General features: G+C 40.0%; 1 protein-coding gene across 5 annotated transcripts in view; it reads left to right on the forward strand.

The window, feature by feature from the left end:
• The window catches only part of USP25 (ubiquitin specific peptidase 25), a 194366-nt gene that overhangs the window by 137719 nt on the left and 36357 nt on the right, over positions 1–20290 (forward strand). For all 5 annotated transcript variants that reach the window (XM_054714081.1, XM_054714077.1, XM_054714078.1 and 2 more), the window contains exons 15-18: positions 5388–5458; positions 5906–6134; positions 8513–8713; positions 16825–16964. In XM_054714081.1, the coding sequence (XP_054570056.1) occupies positions 5388–5458; positions 5906–6134; positions 8513–8713; positions 16825–16964 (641 nt within the window). The remainder of the gene's footprint in view (positions 1–5387; positions 5459–5905; positions 6135–8512; positions 8714–16824; positions 16965–20290) is intronic.

Consider the following 20290-nt stretch of genomic DNA (forward strand, 5'->3'; position numbering starts at 1 on the left):
AAGTTGCAAATTTAGATAATTTATTACCATTTTTTCTTATTTTTTTGAGGTAGTTTTGTAGGGCAATGAACTTCCCTCTCAGGACTGCTTTCACTGTGTCCCATAGATTTTGGATTGTTGTGTCTTCATTGTTGTTTGTTTCCAGGATGCTTTTTATTTCTTTTCTGATCTCTTTGGTAACCTAATCATTGTTTAATAGCATGCTATTTAGCCTCCAAGTTTGTTTTTTTTTAATTGTTTTTATTGTAGTTGATTTCTAGTTGTATTTCTTTATGATCTGAGAAGATGCTTGTTATTTATATCCTCTTGAATTTGAAGAGACTTTGCTTGTGTCTTAATATGTAGTCTATCTTTGAAAATGTCCCATGTGCACTGGAGAAGAATGTATATTCTTTAGCTTTGGGGTGAAATGTTCTGAAGATGTCAATTAAGTCCATCTGGTCTAGTGAGTCATTTAGGATTGATGTTTCTTTGCTGATTTTTTGTTTAGAGGATTTGTGCATTGGTGTCAGTGGGGTATTAAAGTCTCCTACTATGATTATATTGCTGTCAATCTCTCCCTGGATATCTTCCAGACATTGTTTTATGTATTTGGGTGCTCCTGTATTAGGTGCATATATGTTTACCAGAATTATATCCTCTTGTTGAATTACTCATTTAGTATTATGAAGTGGCCTTCCTTATCTCTTGTTATGGCCTTTACTTTGAGGTCTATTTTGTCAGATATAAGTATTGCAACCCCAGCTTTTATCTCATTTCCATTTGCCTGAAAAATGTTTTTCCATCCTTTCACTACGAGTCTGTGTGAATCCTTTGTTCTGACAAAGGATTGAGTTTTGGAAGCTTGCAGACAGCAAATATATGGGTCATGTTTTCTGATCCATTCAGCTACCCTATGTCTTTTGATTGGAGCATTTAATCCATTTATGTTTAAGTTTATTATTGATAAGTAGTTGTTTGTCATTATTTTTATTCTTAATGTTTGTGTTCCTTCTTGCCTTTCTGTTTCATCTTTTTACAGCAGTCCCTTTAGTATTTCTTGCATTGCTGGCTTGGTGGTAATAAACTCTCTTAGCCCCTTTTTGTCTGTGAAGCTCCTGATTCCACCTTCAATTTTGAATGATAGCCTTGCTGTGTATAGTATTCTTGGATTCAGTCCCTTGCTTTGCATCACTTTGTATATTTCATTCCATTCCCTTCTGACCTGGTGTGTTTCTGTTGAGAAATAAGTTGATATTCTAATGGGAGATCCCTAGTAGGTAACTTTCTGTCTCTCTCTGGCAGCCTTTAACCCTTTGCACTCGCTTGCTTTTTCCTCGATTCCTTTATTGTACTCGGGATTTAATTTTTTAAATACCCCAGATTTTACAAAGCACGGCAGTAGAATAAAAAACTGGAGTTTCTTTTCATACAAACTTATTTATTTGGATTTTTTTATATTTCAAATTATTGATACATTCAAAGAGTAATTTGCACTCGACATCCGAGTGCAAAAGGTTAAGAGTATTACTTTTGTCGTTGGTGTTTGTCAGTTTAATTATGATGTGTCTTGGTTTTGGTCTTTTTGGGTTCATCTTGTTTGGGGCTCTATGTGCTTCTTGGACTTGCATGGTTTTTTTCTTGCCAATATCAGGGAAGTTTTCTGTCATTATTTCCTCAAACAGGTTTTCTATTCCTTATTCAGTTTCCTCTCCTCTGGGACCTCTATTTTGCAGGTGTTGTTTTGTTTTGTGTTGTCCCAAAGCTCCCTTTGGCTCTCCTCTTGCTTTTTAAGTTTTCTTTCCAGTTGTTGCTGTGTTTGTGTGTTTTTTCTACTTTGTCTTCTAATTCGCTGATGTGGTCCTCAACCTCTTCTAGTCTACTGTTTATGCCTTCCATTGTGTTCTTTATTGCAGCTATGTCATTTATTTCCTCTTGTTTCCTTTTCATGTTGGTGACATTCTCATTCACATCCTTATAATTCTCATTGAGTTGTGTGTATTTGTCATTCAGCCGTTTGAGCATCCTTATAACTATTACTCTGAATTCTTTCTCTGACATATATATTGCTTGCCTTCATTTCATTTAATTCTCTATGTGGTGATTCCTCCTCTTTTCTTTGGGATTGTTTTTTTGTCTCCCCATTTTTTTTTTTTTTCTGTAATGTTTTAATTGTTTCTGTTTCTTAGATCCAGCTGCTTTGCTACCCAGGTTCTTTTGGGGGTGGTGCTAGAGGTGCAGTCTCTTAGGTCTCCTGGGCTTGGTGATCTAGCGGAGCTCCCTACTTGAGCTATTTGGGTTCTCTTGATGTAGTTGGATCTTGAATGTTAGTTTCTTATTCCTGGATGAATTCTCGTCTCGGGTTGGCAATGTGACTCACCCCCAGCTTCGTTGTGCAAGCTGTTTTGGATGTGATCATGGTTCCATCTTTTGTGGAAAAGGTTGTCTGGGGTCTCACTGGTACGTGCTCACTGTGGGTTCCCAGAGTCCACGGCCTGGGAGGAAGGAGTCTCGGGGACTGAAGTTCAGGTACTGTAGCTTTGGCCAGTGTGGTGTGACTCTTTCTGGATTACCATCACTCTGCAAGTCACTACGAGGGGCCTGGACCCCATGGCAGTGGGGGGTGGGTTTCTCGTAGTCTGTGGTTGAGGCAGTGGGACTGTGGCCAAAGTGATTTCCCTCTCTGAATCATGAGGGGGTGCAGGATCCAGCAGCTGGGGATGTGGGAATCTCAGGGTCTGTGGCTGAAACAATGTCCAGGGAGGCAAGTCCTCAGTAACTCACCAGGCTGTCCAGAGGTAAGTAGCCGGGAGAGGGATGTTGTGGATCCTACTGAGGGAGCCGTGCATCTTTGGTTGGAGACGCACATGTCCAATGGCAGCACACAGAGGGGCCCAGGAGCCGTCTGCAAGGGGTGTGTGCTGGTGGGGCCCACACACTGGATCAGAGCAATTGTGGTGTGCCACCGGCCCTGTGGAGGGAGAAGTCCCAGTTTCTGCTTCAGGGGATATGCGTACTTAGTTGGATATGCATGTCCAATGGCTGCTTACAGACGCACCCTGCAGCCATCTGCTGGGGCATTGGGCTTAGGGGACCCTTGTGCTGTGGCGGCACTACCGTGGGGATTGGATGCCAGCGACCGGGGTTGTGCCTTGCGGTGGTTCAGAGAAGCACCCAGGGGCCTCCTGACAGGGCAGCGGGCTCAGGGGGCTTGCGCACTGTATTGGTGCGACTGCAGTGACCGGAAGTTGACAGCTGAGGAGGGGGAAGTCCAAGTTTCTGCTGCAGGGCCTTGAGCCCTTGGTTGGATATGATTGCACCTAGTGGCAGCTCACAGAGACACCCGGGAGTCACCTGCTGGAGCGTTGTCCTCGGGGCCTGCGTGCTGAAACCACGCAACACAGTGTCTGTAGGTAGAGAGCTGGGAAGGGGGAAGTCCAAATTTCTACTTCCGGGGCTGTGCACCCTTGTTTGAATACGAGCATGCCCAGCCAGGGCTCGAGGCACCCAAGAGCCACCTATAGGGGGAGCGGGCTCAATAGGCCTGAATATTGGAAAGGCACAGCTGCAATATCCAAAGGTCAGTGGCCAGGGAGGGGGATGTCCCAATTTCTGTTGCCTTACGCCCTTGGTTGAAATCGCGCATGCCCACCGGGGCCTCACAGAGGCACCCAGGAGTCGTCTGTCGGGGTGGTGGGGCTCAGGAGGCCTGAGCTCTGGAAAGGCGCGACTATGGTGTCCAGAGGTTGGCAGGTGTGGAGTGGGAAGACTCAGTTTTTGCTGCCAGGGCCTTGTGCCCTTGGTTGGATTCACACACACCCAGCGGTGGCTTACAGAGATACACCAGGGCCGATTGCCAGGGCAGTGCACTCAGATAGGCCCTTGCGCTGAAGCCACATGACTGAGGTGTCTGTGGGCAGGCAGCCGGGAGTGGGGGAAGTCTGAATTTCTCCTGCCAGGGGCCTTGTGCCCTTGGTTGGGCTCGCGCGCGCCCAGTGGAGGCACACTCAAGCACTCAAGGGTCCTGGCCCTGAATCTGCCCAACGCAGGTGTCTGTGGGCAGGTATCCAGGAAGTGGGAATTCAGAATTTCTACTGCAGGGCAGTGAGACCTTGTTTGGATAGGAGCATGCTCAGTGGCAGCACCCAAAAGCGGCCTGTAGGGTGGTGGGCTCAGGAGGCCTGCGCACTTGAAAAGCGTGACTGTGGCACTGGAAAAGCATGACTGTGGTGTCTGGAGGTCAGCCCCTGGGGAAGGGATGTCACACTTACTGCTGTGGGAGCGTGCACCTTTGGAGGTGGAGGTCCCAGGGTCCGCAGGTCTGTGGGTGGGGCAGCAGGATTTTGGTTGGAGTGGCTGCAGGGTCACGGGCAGTGTCCAAGGCCTGTCTGGGTGGTGGTGCTGATGAGTTGCTAGAAGAGGCCGCTCTCCCCTTCAAGATGGCGTGGGTTCCGTGCCTGAGTCCTGCAGTCCAGGGGGTGCCCGCAGTGGTCTGCCAGCCCCTGCTGCTCCTGCAGGATTTTACTGTCCCTCCCTCACACACATACCACACACATCCACACACTCTCCTTTCACCCCCTCACTCACTCACACCCTCTCCCTCACCTACGTCCTGCCCGCTGCCATCTTCAGAACCCCTAGAATGTAGATTTTCTTAAGTTGGGGGAGGGAATCGTATCTTTTCCTTTATGGTTACTTGGATTTTCCATCAGGCTTAGGAAGACCTTTCCTCACTATAAAGTGACTAATATTTTTTTGTAGTCTTTCATGGTTTGTTCCTGATTCCTTTCAGCAGATTTATAGTATAGTGTGTTTATGCCATTATACTATAACTAACCATTTTCCTATTGACAGATATTAGGTTGTCTTCAGTTTTTAACTTATATGGACAATATATCTGTGAACATCTCTGTCTCTGAATGACTTTGTGTAGGATAGATTTCTGCTGCTGGAAATAGAAATAATGAATAATGTGAGTCTCGGAACTTTATTTCCATTGGTAATTTTAGTGAATTTTTATTTAATTATGTGTTTATATAAGATATGTAGTGAAGGTATTTTATTTCATGCTAAAATTTTTCTGTTTTACATAAATATGTAAGGGGGGGTTGCTTTAATTTACATTGAAAATTTTTTTTATAGATATAAACATAGTTTTATTGGTTCTGCACATTTTCTAAAAGAACCATATCTATTTTGGTTTTTAATTATGAATTTATGCTGTATCTTTTATTAAGTTAAAGAGAATTATATTTTTATATAGACTCTAATAATGTTTTTAAGAACTTTTTTAGGAAATTTTTTTTATTCTTCTAACATATTGGCAGGAAAATCTTTAATCTCTGTCTTATAGGTCTCAATAGAAACATCCTTGAAGTTAATCATTAAATTACATCTTCTGCTCTTAGATTTGCAGGAAAGCATATCCAGAATCCATCGAACTATTGAACTAATGTACTCGGACAAATCTATGATCCAAGTAAGTTAAATTTTGAGCTAGTAAGCATTATGAAAATTATTTATATGTTTTATTTACATTAACCAAATTCTTCTTACATGTTTTGTTATAAACTTGCTGAACTTAAAGAAGCCATATTAATATTTACCCCATTCAGTTATATTCCCATACTATATTCATTGCTTACTCTTTTTATTATTTTTAATAATAAAATATATCAGAATTCCCCTTAATATTTAAAAATAAAATCATGAGCGAATCATAAGGTTGTTTAAAGATATTAAGATTATGGGAGAAAGTATAGGACTCAATTACATTTTAAGTTCTGGTATAATCTCAGCCAGTGTTCTTTTATTAGGAAATATGCTCTTATGTTTCCTCCAGTCACATAGTTTGTGTGTTTCATGGAATGTGGTACAGTAAAGAGACTGCTTAACTGCTGTTTAACTCTTCTGTTTTCATATTTAGGTTCCTTATCGCTTACATGCTGTTTTAGTTCATGAAGGCCAAGCTAATGCTGGGCACTACTGGGCATACATTTTTGATCATCATGAAAACAGGTGGATGAAATACAATGATATTGCTGTGACAAGATCATCATGGGAAGAGCTAGTGAGGGACTCTTTTGGTGGTTATAGAAATGCCAGTGCATACTGTTTAATGTACATAAATGATAAGGCACAATTCTTAATACAAGGTAAGAATACAAAATATATATGGTACTGTATATTTTTAAATAAGTTGTCCTTTTATAAAGTGACTCTAGTCTCTGGTGTGATTAGTTACGTAAAATTCACGCAGGGAATGATGGATATGATTAGAAAATGCTATTGGATTATTGTGAGTAAACCCGTAATATGACCAGGGCTGAGAATTGGAATATATTTCGTATTCAAAGTTAACTATTTATTAACCATTATAGAATGTAAATATGACACGTTTCTCCCTGCTTAAAATTCTTCAATGACTACAACACACACTCACTCGTGTTCAGGTTCCTCACTCTGACATAAATCTGACCTCTGCTTGTCTCTCCAGCCTCAATATCCATTTCAAACTGATATTGAAATTCTTGCTGTATTCTGCTCTCACCACATCACACATTTATATCTGTATGTTCTTACAGGGTGTTTTTATTTTTTGCCAGCAATGTTCTTATTTCTTGCTTTTTTTGCCTAATTCCTGCTCGTCTGTCAAGGTTCATTCAAGTGTCATTTGCTCTGCAAGTTTTTATTGTCTGCCAGAAAGTAACCTTCCTTGTATTCTCAGAGATCCCTCTGTCAGGCACTTACTGTGTGTTGCAGTTATATGTTGACTTGTCTTTCCCACTTCACTCTAATCTGCTCAAAGCCAGGGACCATGTCATACTATGTCTTTTTGTTTTTTATATTCTAACACTAGCCGCCCATTGCAGGAATACTCCTGCAAGAATAGGGCTTCCTGCAGCCTGCGCGAAGCTCCCACCCATCTCTGCTGCCTCGCTCCCTCCCTCCCACCCGTCTCTGCTGCCTCGCTCCCTCCCTCCCACCCGTCTCCACTGCCTCGCTCCCTCCCATCTCCGCTGCCTCGCTCCCTCCCTCCCGTCTCCACTGCCTCGCTCCCTCCCATCTCCGCTGCCTCGCTCCCTCCCTCCCCTCTCTGCTGCCTCGCTCCCTTCCTCCCCTCTCCGCTGCCTCGCTCCTTCCCACCCGTCTCCGCTGCCTCGCTCCCTCCCTCCCGTCTCCGCTGCCTCGCTCCCTCCCACCCGTCTCCGCTGCCTCGCTCCCTCCCTCCCTTCTCCGCTGCCTCGCTCCCTCCCTCCCGTCTCCGCTGCCTCGCTCCCTTCCTCCCCTCTCCGCTGCCTCGCTCCCTCCCACCCGTCTTCGCTGCCTCGCTCCCACCCGTCTCCTCTGCCTCGTTCCCTCCCTTGCTCCCTCCCGTCTCCTCTGCCTCACTCACTCCCTTCTCCCCTGCCCCGCCTGCTTCCCTCTTTTCTCCGCCTGCCCCGCTTGCTTACTTCTTTGCAGCTTTGCTCCCTTCTGCAGTGCTTGGCTTCCTTCTCCACTGTCTTCAGTCTTCGCTCTGCGCCTGGATATGCAAGTTAACTGCCATCTTGGTTGTGTTAATTTGCATATCGCTCTTGATTGGCTGGTGGGCGTGGCTTGTGGGTGTAGTGGAGTGGTGGTTAATTTGCATATTACTGTTTTATTAGATAGGATAGGGTTTGCATATAGAAAACACTTAATAAAGGTTTGTCGAAACTGATAAAATCAACTTCCTTTAATTATTCAGCAAAACTAGCTAGGCAATCCACTTGTGACTGAAAAAAATTTAATTTGTGTTTGTGGAGTAGAAATTGAGTAACTTTTAAGTAATATTTACACAGTCTTTTAAAAATCTTTCCATGTTAATTATTTTCCAAATTGCATACTATATAATAAAAGGCTAATATACAAATCAACCAAATGGCAGAACGACCAGTCGTTATGATGCACACTGACCACCAGGAGGCAAATGCTCAATGCAGGAGCTGCCCCCTGGTGGTCAGTGCGCTCCCACAGGGAGAGCACCACTCAGCCAGAAGACCTGAGCCGGGCTCACGGCTGGTGAGTGCAGTGGCGGTGGCGGGAGCCTCTCCCACCTCCACGGCAGCGCTAAGGATGTCCAACTGCCGGCAGTCAGACATCTCCCCGAGGGCTCCCAGACTGTGAGAGGGCACAGGCCAGGCTGAGAGATTTCCCCTCTCCCCCCACCCAGCTCTGAATGTATGAATTTCATGCACCAGGCCTCTAGTATAAATATATTGCTAATACTTTCCTGCTTCTGATGAAAAAGAATTTTAGTTCTATTTTGAGCTTAATAAGGTTATGAGTTATCTCTTCTCATTTTGTGGTAAGTTTTACTTCATGAATAATCAGACATCTGGTATTTTCTTAAAATAGAAAAAGTAGTACTTATAAGTAGTCATTTTGAGTAGCAATTTACTAAGTGTAATAATTCATACTTTATATCTCATTTTAAATGCATTCTATTTTGAGCTTGGTATTTTTCCTTTAATTCGTAATTTTATATTTGTTTTTGAAATATAATTTGCAGAGGAGTTTAATAAAGAAACTGGGCAGGCCCTTGTTGGAATAGAAACATTACCACCGGATTTAAGAGATTTTGTTGAGGAAGATAACCAACAATTTGAAAAAGAACTAGAAGAATGGGATGCACAAATTGCTCAGAAATCTCTGCAGGAAAAACTTTTAGCATCTCAGAAATTGAGAGAGTCAGAGTCTTCTGGAACAACAGGTGAGTCCATTTTATTAAACCGTGTCTTACTATCAATATATTATTGATATTTTATTATAAGATGCTTATTAAATAAAAAACAAATTTTTAGTTATCTTAAATTGTGAGGAAGCTGGTAAAAATGAAATTTCATCACTCAGAGATAACTACAGGCCACAATTTAGTTTACCCCTTTGCCAGACACCACTGTGTACATGTATAACTGACCCTTGAATAACACAGGTTTGGTGCCAACTGCCTGTATAGTCAAAAATCTGCGTTTAATAAAGCTATCAATGAAATGAATTCGAGTGATTTTATATTTGAGCAAAGTAACACTGTTCCATATATATTTTGAGTATATTCAAATATATAATTTTTTTCATTATTCTTAAAATTAAAAATAAAAGTAGCCCAAACTAAATTTTTAATATATTCTAAGTAAAAATGTGTGTAGACCTATAAAACAGAGATAAGTGTATAAAAGTATATATATTAAAATATATTCTAGTTATTAGCTGATGAAATCAATAAAATATTTAGAGTAAACACTATACAAAAATAAAGTATGTTGTAGCAAAATTGAAAATAGAATGTCTTCTGATTTTTAAAAGATTAATTTCATTATCAGTGAATTGTGAGTATATTGTAGGGTAATATTTACTACTGTAGGAAATGGGCTCTTGGGGATATGAGAAGAGATACGTTAAACACATTTTTTTTTCACACATTTGGCTCTTTTTTATAACTCAGAATGGATCTTTTTGAATGACCCTTTTTTTTTTTTTTTTTTGCAAGGTCTTTGTGTTTTGTTTTTAGTTGTTTAGGAAGCATCTTAGGTGTTTGTTTAATATCTTTTGCAGACACATCCCTAGGTGGGTTTTCGTAGTTTCATTTGAACTTTAGAAGAACTTATTCTTTCAATGGGAGATTCACAAGGACTCAGCTATTCAATTTACATAAAAAGTTAACAAGTCTGAATAGTTGAGTCCTTGATCTTGATAGTAAGAGGAAATGATTTAGAATTTTTTAAAGACCAAAATAATGGTATTATACCAGCAAAGATACCAATGTCTTGATATGTAGATGTAATACAATATATCTGAATAGCACCATTGCCATTTGGTGAGGTCGGCCATTATTAACAGCAGGACTGCACTTTCTTTTCATACATCAGGTGTCACTTTGTAGAACAGGTGAGGTGCTGTGGTTTCATTACAGTGACTTTGTAGGAAATGAAATAGCTCAGCAGGTATCAAAGAGGCTTCTGAGCTCAAATCGCAGTGTAGTAACTACATTGTATTTCTTTTCAATTTCAGCCAATTTCATCCCTTTGTGACTTCCTTCCTTGTTTTCTGTACATACCCTCACCAAACCACTGCCCTGAACTTCCCCCAAGATGTAGCTACTGTTTTATTCTTCCTTTAACTTTTACACATTCCATTTGCATGTGGCTGTTCTCATTTCTAGTGGAATAATGGGGCTGCATAATTGGCATAACTGGTGGTGGTACTTAAACACTCAGATGAAGGTTATGCTCCAATTCTACTCTTGGCTCATATATATATTATGGCACCAAAAATATTAAATTCTAGAGCAGTGATGGACAACCTTTTGAGCTTGGTGTGTCAAACTTCACCAGAAAACTGAGCATAACTCGGGTAGTGTGTCACTTTGAGGAAAAAACATTATTTCGCAAATGTTTCATCCTCGGCATGCGGCCGTCTCAGCGGCCGCGTATCATCAGAAATGGCTATGCGTGTCCGTGTTGACACGTGTGTCATAGGTTCGCCATCACTGTTCTAGAGTCTTCTCCGCTTTATCTGGTCTGTTTCTCATAAGACTCTAAATTTACAGTTAGCACAGTATATTTATACTAAGTCAAACTAATACATATTCCTACAAAAGTGGGCAATATTAACTCCTATCTGACAGGGCTAGTAAACTTTGCCCCACCATTTACATTTGTCACCTTCTGTGTTCTCTATATAAAAGGTCATATCTGTGTGCCCCACACCCTCTTTTTCCTGATCAGTACATTCTACCGTACACATTATATACTGTTTTGTAATTTTAAAAAATTCAGTAGTAGGTATTAGGCATTTATTTTCATGTCTCTCATTTTAGTATTTAAAAAAACAACTTGAAGAGAATGCAAATTTTTCAGAGAGGAGCTAGAATAACTAAAATCAAAGAGGGTGAAATGTCAGTTCAAATATAACTGTTATCCATAGTTATCTTCCAAACTGGATTTTTAGAAAGCCATATACCTTAACCCTTTGCACTCGCTTGCTTTTTTCTCGATTCCTTTATTGTACTCGGGATTTAATTTTTTAAATACCCCAGGTTTTACAAAGCACGGCAGTAGAATAAAAAACTGGAGTTTCTTTTCATACAAACTTATTTATTTGGATTTTTTTATATTTCAAATTATTGATACATTCAAAGAGTATAAAAAGAGCTGCTACCGATGCTAACCGTGTTGAGTCACACTCGACATCCGAGTGCAAAAGGTTAATAGGAAACATTGTGTCCTCCATGGAAATGCTAGAAATAGGTACTTTGTTTGAGTTAATAGAAATAGAATATGCTAACTCTATAAATTTGAGGCATGAGATTATTGCTTAAAAGATTGGTTTCTATTACTATACTAGTAGCCCAATGCACGGATTTGTGCACATTGAAATTAATTAGAAGAAATATTTTAATATCGCTATTTGCCCTTTCTCTATAATAGAAGTGTCAAGCAAATTCACAGTCGACAATGACAGATCGAAACACACACATGCAATTGGCGCCAGTGAGACCTTTATATGTATCACACATGCACAAGTCAACTTAGCCTTTTATAGATATAGAATAAACTTGCTTAATTAGACCTGCTTTCTGATTTAGCTAAACTTTTTCCAGCCCAGTGAAGCACCCCAACTTCTCTTTCAGGTAATTGTCAGCAACACAGCAGTAAATATCAACACGAAGCAGATTATTATAGATCGTGCAGGGAGAACAAAGGGTAAAATATTTATCTGCAGCAGTGTTTGACTATATTCTACACAGTGAGAAAACCTGAAATCATTTTCAAGGCCCACCATTTCTTACTTCTTTTCAGTCGGATCAAGTTTCTAAGCTTTCGAAATCTCTGTTTTCTGGCTGATGAAAATAAAATAGGATTCCACCAAGTCTCCTATCTACGTACTCCAGGACTTCTGTGAGGATCAAATGAGATGAGGCACAGGAAAATGCTTCACAAACATTGGGTTAAAGTGTGAAATGTTTCCACCTGGCTATAAAGCAAGTCATGTTCCTGGGCTAAAGAAACTGCAAGGAGGCTAGTCGCTAGGGAGAGGAAGCTGGGCATTGCTACATGACGTCATTACCCGGGTGGACACTTAGCATATTAGCCATCTATAATAATAAAAGGGTAATATGCTAATTAGACCAAACATCCTTCTGGGCGTCATTCCAGACGTCCTTTGGGACAATGCTGGGCCAGAGTGAAGCCTGGGTCCTGGGTGCCGGGGGAAGGAAGGCCTGCCTACTCTTGCACGAATTTTCATGCACCAGCCTCTAGTATATATGTGTGTGTATGTGTGTGTGTATATCTATCTATCTATCTATCTATCTATATATATATATATATATAGATAGATAGATAGATAGATATATAAAATCTTAAATAGCATACTAAGAAATTAATCCTCTGTTGCAGGAGAAGTTAACATATCACAGTTGAATAAAGGAACTTATGTTTATTGGAACCACTTATCTGCTCTCATTAATATTCTTCCTATTTTTCTTCACAGTTTTCTAAGTAATTTGTTTAATTTGGTATCATACTTTCAAAGTATCAAAGAAAACCTGTATTTAAATCTCTCAGGTGTGCACTAGGAATATGAAGTAATACAAGGAAATATTGCTGATAAAATCCATCAGAGTGATTTTATTCCCTCCCTGCAAATGTTCTCAGTAAAACTGTAACATAAGAGCTATTAAAACTCAATTTCTTCTGTATGATATTCCAATAAGAAGATTAACTTATATAGTATTAATTCAATCAGTATTTGTTCTTCTGCTAACATGAAATCCATAGGCATCACTTCTCTAATATCATTCATTGTCTTAATTAACAAAGTAATAAATGATGGAAAAGTATTATTTGATTTATCTTATGCTACCTCCTTAATCTGCTTACCAGAAAGGAGAACTTACCTGGACTCTTATGTTTGGAGATCTTCAGAAAATTTGAGGTATATCTCTGATTAAGCAGCATAGCTTTAGACTGCATTTGTAAAACAAATTAAAGGAGAGAAGAGCTATGCCTGATACTCCTATTTTACTAAAAATTTATTTGAAGTTATTACAACATAATATAGTATATTCAAATGAAAACAAAAGAAACAAAAACAAAAAAGTAAGGTGGAAATGGTTAGTATAGGGTGAAGATAAATCATTGTGTGTATTTACACACACACACCTAACTCTCCTGTTTTTTACAAATAAATAAAATTGCCTAGATCCGTGGTCAGCAAACTGCGGCTCTCGAGCCACATGCGGCTCTTTGGCCCCTTGAGTGTGGCTCTTCCACAAAATACCACGACCTGGGCGAGTCTATTTTGAAGAAGTGGCGTTAAAAGAAGTTTTAAGTTAAAAAATTTGGCTCTCAAAAGAAATTTCAATCGTTGTACTGTTGATATTTGGCTCTGTTGACTAATGAGTTTGCTGACCACTGGCCTAGATATATGGTAGGGTATTAGTTTCATGGGCCCTCTGGACAGAATACAGTATAACCAGTAAAAATTATATTGACATGAAAATGTTTATTAAGTTTAAGATACTCAGTATTTTTATTTTTGTTTGAAAAATGTGGGTATGTAAAGTCTGGAAATATATAATACTAAAAATATTAATAATGCTTATCTCTGAGTAGTGGAAAGAGCTTTTTTGTTGTTTTCATTTTGGTTTTTTGTTCTCAACATGTTTTGTACTTTTCTGGTTTGACAAAATGAAGTCGACATTTATTTTTGTTATGAGGACCCTCCGTTATAATCTGACTCCTTTGTAATTCTTTTAAGACTGCTTCACTATGAATACCTTATGTTTTATTTAAACTAGATTATTACACAGTACTCTTGCTTTAGGGAACTTTTCTATCATTGTTATCAGGTATCCTTCATTTTTTAAATGTCCTCTATCAATATTCTTGAAATTCTCTTTCTCAAATTCTTTATGAACCCCCATAAAATTACCTCTGTAGTATTTATCTTTTTCTTCTTAATTCTAATATATTTTCACTATCAAATTTATGTTGTATTTGTATTCTAATTTGTTTAAAATAAAGACTCATTATGTAGTGTAGAGATTCATTAATAGCCAGGATTTTATTAATCTTTTATCTGTCTTTGCAATGCCTTTGCATATGTTATTCCTTCTCCTTGGAATCTTTTTATTTCCCATATCCAAGATAATCCTCTCTATAAATCCTTCAAGACTCAGCCCAGTTGGCATTTCTTCTAGAAGGTCTTTCTTATTAATATGCAACATCATCCCAAGTGTTTGTATTAGGCCCACACTTTTATAGGATCTTGTGCATAACTCTGATATTGCATTTAGTACTTTCTATTGTAATGCAGTATATATTTATCTGATTTTATTGAGAATTTGTTAAAGTGAGTGAATTTTATGTCTTTTTTTTTTTTCATTGTTAATACCAAGCAGAGTACTGAAAATGGCACAGGCTCAATAAACATATTGAGAATGAAGTTTGGGTTTTTGTTTCCAAATTCCCAAAATTCCTGAAAATTTGTGATCCAGTAAGAGCAGGCTCCAGCACAATTCTGAGTGTAGTATAATGGTTAAAGGTCATGGCTCAGGGATTTGAAACGAGACTCACCCACTTTTAGGTTTCACCGGTCAAGTTACCTGATCTCTTTATACCTCACTGTTCTCATCTGTGTAATTATAGTATCTGCTGTATAGAGTTGTTGCAAATATAAAATGAAATCTGTGTATGACACAGCACAGTACCTGAAACAATAATTCACTCAATTTGTTATAAACTGTTACTACCTCAATATGTTGTTGACAAAATTACTCTATTCATGCTGAAAGACTGAAATTTTACTGATGAGAAAAATATCTTATTTTGCGATCTACATGGAGACAGTCAGTTTGCTTCCTAGGCAGTAGATGGTGATCTACTACTAGAAACTGAAAGGGGGAAAATGACCTCAATCTACATGATTGAGGCAATGTATTATTAGCTGGGTCATAGAGCAGGGAGGATGCCATACATTCTGGGATACATCTGTAGTAGGCTTCACCTCAGGTATTAATTCTGATCAACTAAGCATGAGACTTAAAATGAATAGTGAGAAGGATTCTGAGTCTGCTTCTGGACTTAGCAGGAATAGAACTTTAATACATAAGCAACAGTTGCTATGGTTAATGATGGCGAGAGAAAACACACCATGATCTATACTAATAAAAGGGTAATATGCTAATTAGATCAGACGTCTTCCGGTCAACCATCCACACGACCTTCCTGACAAAGCTGGGCCCGAGCAAAGCTGCCTGCCGATGGTCCCGGTCACCAGCACCTGCAGCTGGTTGGGGCCTGGGAGACAGAGAAGCCATTTGCCCCACGGTCCTGGGCCGCAGCCAGCCAGAGAAGCTGCCTCCCCCGAGGTCCCGGGCGCCAGTGCCTGTGCTTAGGCAAAGCCACCTGCCCACTGTCCTCTTCAGCTGCAGCCGGCCTGGCCCCCAGTGCCTGTGGCTGGCCAGAGGGAGGGAAGCCCAGGTCCCAGGTGCCTGCAGCCGGCTGGAGGAGGGAATCCTGAGTCCCGGGTTTGGGGCCAAGGCAGAGGTGGTGGTTAGGGGTGATCAGGCAGGCAGGCGAGTGGTTAGGAGCCAGCGGTCCTGGATTGTGAGAGGGATGTCCGACTGCTGGTTTAAACCGGCAGTTGGATATCCCCCAAGGGGTCCCAGATTGGAGAGGATGCAGGCCGTGCACCGCGCCACTAGTTAAGTTGTAATTGTGGTAAGTGCTATTAATAAGAGAGTGTAAGTTAGTGTAGAGCAATGGTTCTCATTTGGGAGTGATTTTGTCCCCTAAGGGCATTGACGACACTGGAAGTCACACCTGGGGACAGTACTGTTGGCGTCTTGGATAAATGCCAAGGGAGTACAGGACAGCCTTCCACACCAAATTCCCGTGGTCCGAGATACGTTGTAATCAGTAATACTTTCACAGGGAAGTGGGATTTAAACAAAAGGACAAATTAGTTATTAGATGAGGGAGTTAGAATGAGTAAGCATAGAGCCAGAGGGAGGAGAATAAGGAAAGATCTAAGGTTGGAACTCAATCTCTTCAATGTATTCAGTAAGCTGAAAAAGCTAGTATATGTCTCTTTTTGAGCAAAGGGCAAAAGATACAAGATTATGTTGGAGAGCTAAGAAATGGCCCCCTTAAAGTCTTTGGAGTTTTCTATGAGTCACCCAGTAAATATTCAGAGTACACTTGAATCTGTGGGTCTTACTCTCAGAACATGGGTAGTGGATATCATTTTGGGAGTTCTTAGCAGGGGTGATATTTGAAGTTTTGAATTTATTTTAGTGCCAATTTGCCAATGAGTAATTGTTTTTTATTTTCTCTGATAACACTCAGCTACCAGGGGCAGGTTTAGAAAAAGAGAGAAGATTGGGCTCATTCAGGGTTGGGGTTTTGTCAGGTAGGCGCAAAAAAGGTTACTGTAGCCAGAAAAGCAGCTGGTGTTCTCTCTGTCGAGACCTAGGGCAGGTAGGCCAGGATTGCTGTACAAACCAAATCCTTTTCTGTTTGTTTTTTGTAGAATGCTAGTGGTTTTCAAAATGAGATTTTGGTATTTAGAGCAAATAAAATTACAGTGAATTCTGTATCGTAAACTATAATGGGTACTGTTTTCAGTAATTATTTGATTACTTTTGGGTTTTTTATTAATTCTGGGAGAAGTGTTGTGTGTTGAAGGATATATCACTTTAAACAGGATACTAAAATTGATGATTGCCTAACTTTGAATTAGAAATAAATCATAGAGTAATTTTAGTATAGACATTCTGATTTTATTAGATATACAATTGATTCTTTTCTCATGAAGCACAAGCAGGAGAACCAGAATATCTAGAGCAGCCATCAAGAAGTGATTTCTCAAAGCACTTGCAAGAAGAAACTATTCGAACAATTACCAAGGCATCACGCGATCACGAAGATAAAAGTCCTGAAACAGTTTTGCAGACGGTAAGAACTTCTCTTTCCCCCCTCTGAGCATAGCCATGTTCATGATGTTTCCTAGCCCTGTGTTGGACAGTGAGCTCTCTGGGAGTCAGGGGAGGCAGTGCCATGGGCTGGTCATCCACACGAACAGTGACTGGGGGCATTACCTAACATCCCAGTTGTAGTTTTTTCTGCTATAATTTTTAAAAAATGATTCTTTTTAAAAATAGGTTACTAACTTCCTGTTTGAGAATTATGAAAAATAACAGTCATAGGTTAAATTGGTCATTGATTGGGAACTTAAAAAGAGAACTAGAACATTTAGCATTGCAAGTTGACCCTTGCACAACATGGGGGTTAGAGTGCCACCCCTCTGAGCAGTTAAAAATTCAAGTTTAAAATTGAACTCCTCAACAGCTTTACTAATAGCCTACTATTGACCAGAAGCCTTACTGGTAACATATTAGAGGCCTGGTGCACGAAATTTGTGCATGGGGGCGGGGGGGGGTGTCCCTCAAGCCAGCCTGCACCCTCTCCAATCTGGGACCCCTCAGGAGATGTCCAACTGCCGGTTTAGCGGGATCAGGCCTAAACCAGCAGTCAGACATCCCTCTCACAATCCGGGACCGCTGGCTCCTAACTGCTCGCCTGCCTGCCTGCCTGCCTGCCTGCCTGCCTGATTGTCCCTACCCGCTTCTGCCTGCCAGCCTGATTGCCTACTAACCTCTCCCCTGCCGGCCTCATTGATGCCTAACTGCTCCCCTGCTGGCCTGATCGCCCCCAGCTGCCCTCCCCTGCCAGCCTTATCGTCCCCAACTGCCCTCCCCTGCCGGCCTGATCTCTTCCCCAACTGCCCTCCCCTGCCGGCCTGACCTCTTCCCCAACTGCCCTCCCTTGCTGGCCAGATCTCACCCCCAACTGCTCTCCCCTGCCACGATCCACCTCCTCTGCTGGGACCTGCTTCCTCTGCACGAGGCAGCGGAGACACCAGGACCGGCCTCCTCCATGCCACGCAGAGCTGCGGGACCCCCAGGCCTCACCACGTGGAGCAGCCACCAGGCCCCACCTCCACTGTGTGCGCAGTCATCTTGTGGCGGCATCGCGAGGGCATGACGCCACCTAGGCTTTTATTATGTAGGATTCCTTATATGTATTATATACTATATTCTTGCAATAAACTATGGAAAGGAAAATGCTATTAAGAAAATCAGAAGGAAAAGAAAATACATTTACAGTATTTATTGAAAAAATCCACATATAATAGACCTGCACAGTTCAAATCCATGTTGTTCAAGGGTCAACTGTGTTTCTCACGCCTCCCTCAATCTCTAGTCTTATTACATTGGAATAGTTTGGAACAAGGTATAATTTTCATTGTTGCATGGAATGTGTTTAACAATAAAACACCAGATACTTTAGGTTAGAGTAGTAAATTATTACCTTACACTGTGGTTTCTGCATATTTCAGTAGTGTTCCATCCAAAATTTGTCATGATAATTCTCCTGTTGGTCATTTTCAGTTGTGTCTTTTTATAACAATAAATTGAGCACATTGGTATTGCACTATGTTTTCAGTGACTATGACATTCTGGGAGATGCTATTTCAAGAATTTGGTATTACAAAATCATTCAGGTGCTATAGTCTTATTTTATTAGCACAAGCAGCTGTAATGTAGGTTTCATGATAGCTAATGTTAATATTTGACGATTCTCCTAGAGAACTAAAGAGAACAAGAAATATAATTTTTCAGTGCAGTTTTCTACTTAATTGCTAAATGCACTGAGGTCTTTAATATAAGACCTCAATGAACCAAAATGTCCATTTAATAGGGTGTTGTGTTATGTTTTAATGAATGAAATACTCAGGAATTAGTTTATCATCTGACCATAAAAATAATGTATTAATATCATTTTTTTATCTAACCAAATTTTGCAGATGCTCTAGAGACTCTGAATGAGTTTGAGATCATCACCTACTAACGATACAGCACTTGTTGGCAAATGCTTCTTCTAATGGTCCTGAGCTGTGTAGTTCTTGGGGAATGGTAGAATAGGAAAACTAGGGAGGGAGAAAGGGCCGAGAAGTAGGTGCACAGGAGAAATATTTTTACCAGTAATAAAAAATAACTTGTCAGGGCCTTTGCTAATTAGGAATTTTATTTGTTAGAGCTTACATTATGGTTAATAAATAGCATTCTTTTAACTGATATCAGGAAGTCTGAAAGCATTACTTAGCTTAATGTAGAATCATGACAGTTTTTTTTAGTTTGTCTAATCATGTGTAATTTAAATTTTCAGAAATCACTTAAATTTTGATTGCTTAATTTATTAATATGGATATCATCTTATAAACCAACAACCTACCGCTTCACCTTTCCTTGAGAAAGGAGGATGGCATGGAGCGAATATGATAGATGGCTAGCATAAATATTTTTCTGTTTGGCTTTTTTTGGGACAGCACCAACATTTGGCCACTTTGCCTCTGTAAATCTTGCATCATGTCTAAGAATGTGTTAGCAAGGCTGTCTGAAGCAGCCTGTGTTCTTGGTCTCATGGTCAGTGGCTTAGACTCATGGTAACCACCATTGGGTTTTCTCGTTTAAGGGTATACTTTAGAAATTAAATTGCATAGATGAAAAGAGTCTGCAGACTTCGGGATTAGATAGTCTTGATTTTTATATATTTGGTTTTACTTCTTACTAGCTATGCAAACTTGAATATGTTGCTTAATTTCTCTAAATATCAATTTTCTTTTATATAAAAGGGAGGTGATTGTGAGATTATTTTAGATCTTTTTTTTTTTTTAATGCCTAGCTTGTAGTGTAGGCACTAAGTAGCTGTTAGTTTTCTTTTGTTGTTTAAATTCTAACCATTTCACAAATATACAATATATTAAGCTCCAACCTTAGTGTGAGAAGAATTCCCTGGAAAGCTTAGAATCACAGAAACCATGGAGAGATACTCTCCAAATGTTATACAGCTTGCTTTATAGAAGAATGTACTCAAATTTAAATGAAATATTTCAGGAAATTTGAAATATACAGAAAAGTGGACTCCCAGAAAAAAATATGCATAGTCCCAAAATTAAGCACTGTGAATATGTTAGTATGTTTTCTTTCATTCTTATTTTTATACACAGTTTTAGAATTAATTTTTATAGTTGAGTTACTACTGCATATAAAATTTCACATCTTAACTTTTTTTAAGTCACGTTATAACTTAACCGTTTCCTATGTTATAAACCCTTTTAAAAAGTTTATATGTTGATTATTATTCCTTTGAGTGATTAGATTCTTGTTTACTTACCTATCCCCCATAGTCAATTCTACTTTTACATTACTCTAAAGGGG

The sequence above is a fragment of the Eptesicus fuscus genome, chromosome 3 (assembly GCF_027574615.1).
Source record: "Eptesicus fuscus isolate TK198812 chromosome 3, DD_ASM_mEF_20220401, whole genome shotgun sequence".
Taxonomy (NCBI): Eukaryota; Metazoa; Chordata; class Mammalia; order Chiroptera; family Vespertilionidae; genus Eptesicus; species Eptesicus fuscus.